This window comes from Oncorhynchus gorbuscha, linkage group LG24, assembly GCF_021184085.1.
Source record: "Oncorhynchus gorbuscha isolate QuinsamMale2020 ecotype Even-year linkage group LG24, OgorEven_v1.0, whole genome shotgun sequence".
NCBI classification, from domain to species: domain Eukaryota; kingdom Metazoa; phylum Chordata; class Actinopteri; order Salmoniformes; family Salmonidae; genus Oncorhynchus; species Oncorhynchus gorbuscha.
The window spans coordinates 65,363,667-65,371,439 of NC_060196.1; the positions used below are offsets into that span (position 1 = coordinate 65,363,667).

General features: G+C 49.2%; 1 protein-coding gene across 2 annotated transcripts in view; it reads right to left on the bottom strand.

The window, feature by feature from the left end:
- The window catches only part of runx1t1 (RUNX1 partner transcriptional co-repressor 1), a 165,023-nt gene extending 159,983 nt beyond the window's left edge, over nucleotides 1-5,040 (bottom strand). For both annotated transcript variants that reach the window (XM_046325247.1, XM_046325246.1), the window contains exon 1: nucleotides 4,272-5,040. In XM_046325247.1, coding sequence (XP_046181203.1) covers nucleotides 4,272-4,299 — 28 coding nt within the window. In that variant the 5' untranslated portion in view covers nucleotides 4,300-5,040. The remainder of the gene's footprint in view (nucleotides 1-4,271) is intronic.
- Nucleotides 5,041-7,773: the final 2,733 nt, after the last annotated feature.

The window sequence follows — 7,773 nt, forward strand, 5'->3', positions numbered from 1 at the left end:
AGACCTGCCGGGTACCATAAAGACCTGCTGGGTGTCATAAAGACCTGCTGGGTATGATATCTTTCTCTTGCTTAGCCAAGTCATCATCACCCCAGCAGACTAGACCACATCAACCCAGCAGGCTAGACCCCATCACCCCAGAAGCCAAGACCCCATCACCCCAGGAGACTAGACCCCCATCACCCCAGCAGACTAGACCCCATCACCCCAGCAGACTAGACCCCATCACCCCAGTAGACTAGACCCCATCACCCCAGCAGACTAGACCTCATCACCCCAGCAGACAAGACCCCATCACCCCAGTAGACTAGACCCCATCAGACTAGACCCCCATCACCCCATCAGACTAGACCCCATCACCCCAGCAGAATAGACCCCATCAGACTAGACCCCATCAGACTAGACCCCATCAGACTAGACCCCATCACCCCAGCAGACTAGACCCCATCAGACTAGACCCCATCACCCCAGCAGACTAGACCTCATCACCCCAGCAGACAAGACCCCATCAACCCAGCAGAGTAGACCCCATCACCCCAGCAGCCTAGACCCCACCACCCCAGCAGACTAGACTCTCTCACCCCAGCACCCTATACCCAATCAGGCTTGACCCCATCGCCCCAGCAGACTAGACCCCCATCACCCCAGCAGACTAGACCCCATCACCCCAGCAGACTAGACTCTCTCACCCCAGCACCCTATACCCAATCAGGCTTGACCCCATCGCCCCAGCAGACTAGACCCCCATCACCCCAGCAGACTAGAACCCATCAGACTAGACCCCATCACCCCAGCAGCCTAGACCCCACCACCCCAGCAGACTAGACTCTCTCACCCCAGCACCCTATACCCAATCAGGCTTGACCCCATCACCCCAGCAGACTAGACCCCATCACCCCAGCAGACTAGACCCCATCACCCCGGAAGCCAAGACCCCATCACCCCAGCAGACTAGACCCCATCACCCCATCAGACTAGACCCCATCACCCCATCAGACTAGACCCCATCACCCCAGCAGACAAGACCCCATCACCCCAGAAGACTAGACCCTATCAGACTAGACCCCATCACCCCAGAAGATTAGACCCTATCAGACTAGACCCCATCACCCCAGCAGACTAGACCCCATCACCACATCAGACTAGACCCCATCACCCCAGCAGACTAGACCTCATCACCCCAGCAGAACTACCCCATCACCCCAGCAGAGTAGACCCCATCACCCAATCAGACTAGACCCCATCACCCCAGCAGACTAGACCCCATCACCCCAGCAGACTAGACCTCATCACCCCAGCAGAGTAGACCCCATCACCCCGGAAGCCAAGACCCCATCACCCCAGCAGACTAGACCCCATCACCCCATCAGACTAGACCCCATCACCCCATCAGACTAGACCCCATCACCCCAGCAGAACTACCCCATCACCCCAGCAGAGTAGACCCCATCACCCCATCAGACTAGACCCCATCACCCCATCAGACTAGACCCCATCACCCCAGCAGACTAGACCCCATCACCACAGCAGATTAGACCCCATCAGACTAGACCCCATCACCCCAGTAGACTAGACCCCATCACCACAGCAGACTAGACCCCATCACCCCAGTAGACTAGACCCCATCACCCCAGTAGACTAGACCCCATCACCCCAGCAGACTAGACCCCATCACCCCAGTAGACTAGACCCCATCACCACAGCAGATTAGACCCCATCAGACTAGACCCCATCACCCCAGTAGACTAGACCCCATCACCACAGCAGACTAGACCCCATCACCCCAGTAGACTAGACCCCATCACCCCAGTAGACTAGACCCCATCACCCCAGCAGACTAGACCCCATCAGACTAGACCCCATCACCCCATCAGACTAGACCCCATCACCCCAGCAGACTAGACCCCATCACCCCAGTAGACTAGACCCCATCACCACAGCAGACTAGACCCCATCACCCCAGCAGACTAGACCCCATCACCCCAGCAGACTAGACCCCATCACCCCAGCAGACTAGACCCCATCACCCCAGCAGACTAGACCCCATCACCCCAGCAGACTAGACCCCATCACCCCAGCAGACTAGACCCCATCACCCCAGCAGACTAGACCCCATCACCCCAGCAGACTAGACCCCATCACCCCAGCAGAGTAGACCCCATCACCCCAGCAGCCTAGACCCCATCACCCCAGCAGCCTAGACCCCATCACCCCAGCAGCCTAGACCCCACCACCCCAGCAGCCTAGACCCCACCACCCCAGCAGACTAGACCTCATCACCCCAGCAGAACTACCCCATCACCCCAGCAGACTAGACCCCATCACCACAGCAGACTAGACCCCATCACCACAGCAGATTAGACCCCATCAGACTAGACCCCATCACCACAGCAGACTAGACCCCATCACCACAGCAGATTAGACCCCATCAGACTAGACCCCATCACCCCATCAGACTAGACCCCATCACCCCAGTAGACTAGACCCCATCACCACAGCAGACTAGACCCCATCACCCCAGTAGACTAGACCCCATCACCCCAGTAGACTAGACCCCATCACCCCAGCAGACTAGACCCCATCACCCCAGCAGACTAGACCCCATCACCCCAGCAGACTAGACTCCATCACCCCAGCAGACTAGACCCCATCACCCCATCAGACTAAACCCCATCACCCCATCAGACTAGACCCCATCAGACTAGACCCCATCACCCCATCAGACTAAACCCCATCACCCCATCAGACTAGACCCCATCAGACTAGACCCCATCACCCCAGCAGACTAGACCCCATCACCCCAGCAGACTAGACCCCATCACCCCAGTAGACTAGACCCCATCACCCCAGCAGACTAGACCCCATCACCCCAGCAGACTAGACCCCATCACCCCAGTAGACTAGACCCCATCACCCCAGCAGAGTAGACCCCATCAGACTAGACCCCATCACCCCAGCAGACTAGACCCTATTACCAAAGCACCCTCGACCAAATCAGGCTAGACCCCATCACCCCAGCAGACCTACCCCATCACCCCAGCAGAGTAGACCCCATCACCCCAGCAGAGTAGACCCCATCACCCCAGCAGACTAGACCCCATCACCAAAGCACCCTCGACCAAATCAGGCTAGACCCCATCACCCCAGCAGACTAGACCCCATCACCCCAGTAGCCTAGATTCACAAAGGCACACCTGTTCATTTAAATGCATTCCAGGTGACTACCTCATGAAGCTGGTTGAGAGAATGCCAAGAGTGTGCAAAGCTGTCATCAAGGCAAAGGGTGTCTACTTTGAAGAAACTTAAATATGAAATATCTTTTGATTTGTTTAACACTTTTTGGTTACTACATGATTCCATGTGTGTAATTTCATAGTTTTGATGTCTTCACTATTATTCTACAATGTAGAAAATAGTACAAATAAAGAAAAACCCTTGATTGAGTAGGTGTGTCCAAACTTTTGACTGGTATTGTATCTGGATGAATTAAAATTGTAGCTGAACAAAGTGAATTAAATTAAAACAGGCTATCTCCATTAGACAAATATGAAGCACTATTTAACTATTAATTATCTCAATTATATCTATACAGGCTACACTGATATTAGTCTAGGCAATTTGACTCTGGCTGAAGGAATAGGACCATTGAACAGTAGATAACATTTCCATTCAAATCATGTTCATGTAAGTATAGACGCTAACATTAGACGACGAAAATGCAGCCTGGTGTCAAGGTACCAAAAAATATATTTATGATCCCATTACGCGCGGAAAGAACCATGAGACATAGACAATGATTTAATTTCAAGGTTTTGGATGATATTCTATGATTCTGTCTCTAGATCTAATAACCATGTCAAATGAAAACTAGAATATTATAACTTGTAGATTAAATCAATGTTAGATTATTATATTTCTGTTTTGTAATATATTCCCGTTGCCTATTTTACGCACCGTTCGTTCCAATAATAACCTACCCGGTTGCGCGTGAATATAAACCGCAATTCCATAGGTTAGATCATAGATTATTTTCAAATAATATATTACTCATATTAAGAAAATATTTTTACTAAGTATTTTCATAAAGAGACATTGACTACTTTAGCAAGCACATTGTTCCATCCGATACAATTCACCACGGCTGTAACGGAACAGGGATACAGCAAGTCTCAACAGATGATCTAGTGACTTCTCTCCACAACCACATACACACAGCGTAATAAAAGACAAGCTAAGAATAGAGTGAATGAATGGAAAAAAATGGCACTTACACTGAAAAGAGGCAGAAACTCCCACCATGCGTTACGGTGTTGAGGGCAAACAAATAATTTCCAGCCAGTCTCTGACTCGTCCACTCGATATGTTAGAACGACTAATGTTTCTCCGTCCAGTCTATTAGAATACGCCTCCAAAGTCAGAACCGTCCGTCAGAACTTTAGACCAGCAAAACCGCAGGGTGGCAAAGATTCTTCATTCAGTGGACAGAATTCTGGATGGAACGAAACTGAACCGGTGTTCGAGTTGAGCGCAGCTGGAGAAAACACCGAGATGATGCGAAGCTCCAAAACATTAACTCCCGCTTCTGTTCTGCTTTCTGTAATTGAAAGCCTTTTAGTTTTCTAAAAATGTTGATAATTTCGTTTATAGATATAGGGTAGTCTAGAATTAGAGATGAATGACCACACGTTCGGATTTGCCTTTTCATACGTCTCGCGCGCCTGCCGGTTGTGTATCGGTTGCCGTTCGAACGAGGAATAGAATAGTGGTGCTTCCTTCGCCTGCAGCTGGATTCGGTCGGTCGGCGGAGTTCCAGGACCCAGGTGGAGGGAGGCCAGGAGGTGTGGGCGGGCTCCCAGCGGTGGGAGGAGGCGTGGGTGACAGGCGGAGGCGTCTGACCTAAAACAGGTTGTAGAGGTCAAGTAGAAGTGTATAACAACGATATACTAGTACGGATTTGGTTATTTTATTGCCATTTCGTTCAGAAAGACTACTGAGCTCTGCCTCTATCTGAGGAATGGCTGTGATCCCGTCTGTCTCTGACTGTTCTTCGCAAGAGTGCGAGTCAAGTAGGTACGCGCACAGATAGTGGTCTGCCCAATGATGTGTAAACCCTGGATTGCTGTTTAGGTGTTGGCCAGTGAGAGCTTTGACATGAATCCACCGGTCGGCCATATTGGTACTCCCCAGTAGGAGAAATCCTCCACAGGAATGAATGGAATTCCACAGTATTTCAGTAAAATGTTTCAAGGAGAACATGCATTTAATTTATTTTGTTGTTGTAGTCATTTTACATTTGTTATGTTTAACTCATCAAATCATTTATAAAAGTATGCATTAAGCTGTCTGGAATAGAATACGTGTGGCAACGCGAATGTAGACATTAAAAAATGCATTTATTTATCTTCCAAACTATTTTTTTACAACGGTAGGGGAGAACCAAGATGGAGATGAGGTATCTTCAACACAGCGCCTCCTGTCAGTCCCAGTGGTTGGGGAGAAACATGATGGAGAGAAACAAGATGGAGACTAGGTATCTTCAACACAGCACCCCCTGTCAGTCCCAGTGGTTGGGGAGAAACAAGATGGAGACTAGGTATCTTCAACACAGCGCCCCCTGTCAGTCCCAGTGGTTGGGGAGAAACAAGATGGAGATGAGGTATCTTCAACACAGCGCCCCCTGTCAGTCCCAGTGGTTGGGGAGAAACAAGATGGAGACAACTTGCAGGCTTGTTTTCAAATTGCTGTGCGTTTTGTTGCCAACCTATTTTGCTACCTGACAACTTTACGGGTTTCACTTTTTAATTACCGTTCATATATTTATTTTTTCCTCGACTTTTTCACTCCGGACGCTTTATCTGGACACGATTCGTCAGGACCTCCAACAGCCGAAGCTAAGTAGTAACATTAACATGATGCCTTCTAATTGCAGCCGCTGTGCTCGCCTTACGGCGAGGATAGCTGTACTGCAAGCCCAGCTTCAGACGCAATCGTTAGGCAAGGGTAATTTCAGTGTAGGAAAGGATGAAACAGCGTCTGTGCCACCAGTAAGTACAGATAGTAGTATAAATCCCCTGGCACAGTCCCCGCAGCCGGACAACTTTCTCACGGTTTCTGGAAGGAAATGCTGTAGGAACGCTCAACCGGTGTCGCTCATTCAGCAGACAGAAACTTTCAACCGGTTCTCCCCATTAAGCAGCGGGTCGGTGTCAGAGGCCGAGTCTTCTCTGGTCTCTACTCCTCCCGTTACGGGGTCTGAGACGCCGAAGCTTCCCACCATTAGCTCTGACAAATTGAAAACTCTAGTCATTGGCGACTCCATTACCCGCAGTATTAGACTTAAAGCGAATCATCCAGCGATCATACACTGTTTACCCGGGGCAGGGCTACCGACGTTAAGGCTAATCTGAAGATGGTGCTGGCTAAAGCTAAAACTGGCGAGTGTAGAGAGTATAGAGATATTGTTATCCACGTCGGCACCAACGATGTTAGGATGAAACAGTCAGAGATCACCAAGCGCAACATAGCTTCTGCGTGCATATCAGCTAGAAAGATGTGTCGGCATCGAGTAATTGTCTCTGGCCCCCTCCCAGTTAGGGGAGTGATGAGCTCTACAGCAGAGTCTCACAACTCAATCGCTGGTTGAAAACTGTTTTCTGCCCCTCCCAAAAGATAGAATTTGTAGATAATTGGCCCTCTTTCTGGGACTCGCCCACAAACAGGACCAAGCCTGACCTGCTGAGGAGTGACGGACTCCATCCTAGCTGGAGGGGTGCTCTCATCTTATCTGCCAACATAGACAGGGCTCTAACTCCTCTAGCTCCACAATGAAATAGGGTGCAGGCCAGGCAGCAGGCTATTAGCCAGCCTGCCAGCATAGTGGAGTCTGCCACTAGCATAGTTAGTGTAGTCAGCTCAGCTATCACCATTGAGACCGTGTCTGTGCCTCGACCTGGGTTGGGCAAAACTAAACATGGCGGTGTTCGCCTTAGCAATCTCACTAGGATAAAGACCACCTCCATTCCTGTCATTACTGAAAGAGATCATGATACCTCACATCTCAAAATAGGGCTACTTAATGTTAGATCCCTTACTTCAAAGGCAATTATAGTCAATGAACTAATCACTGATCATAATCTTGATGTGATTGGCCTGACTGAAACATGGCTTAAGCCTGATGAATTTACTGTGTTAAATGAGGCCTCACCTCCTGGCTACACTAGTGACCATATCCCCGTGCATCCCGCAAAGGCGGAGGTGTTGCTAACATTTACGATAGCAAATTTCAATTTACAAAAAAAAAAAAAAATGACGTTTTCGTCTTTTGAGCTTCTAGTCATGAAATCTATGCAGCCTACTCAATCACTTTTTATAGCTACTGTTTACAGGCCTCCTGGGCCATATACAGCGTTTCTCACTGAGTTCCCTGAATTCCTATCAGACCTTGTAGTCATTGCAGATAATATTCTAATCTTTGGTGACTTTAATATTCACATGGAAAAGTCCACAGACCCACTCCAAAAGGCTTTTGGAGCCATCATCGACTCAGTGGGTTTTGTCCAACATGTCTCTGGACCCACTCACTCTCACAGTCATACGCTGGACCTAGTTTTGTCCCATGGAATAAATGTTGTGGATCTTAATGTTTTTCCTCATAATCCTGGACTATCAGACCACCATTTTATTACGTTTGCAATTGCAACAAATAATCTGCTCAGACCCCAACCAAGGAACATCAAAAGTCGTGCTATAAATTCACAGACAACACAAAGATTC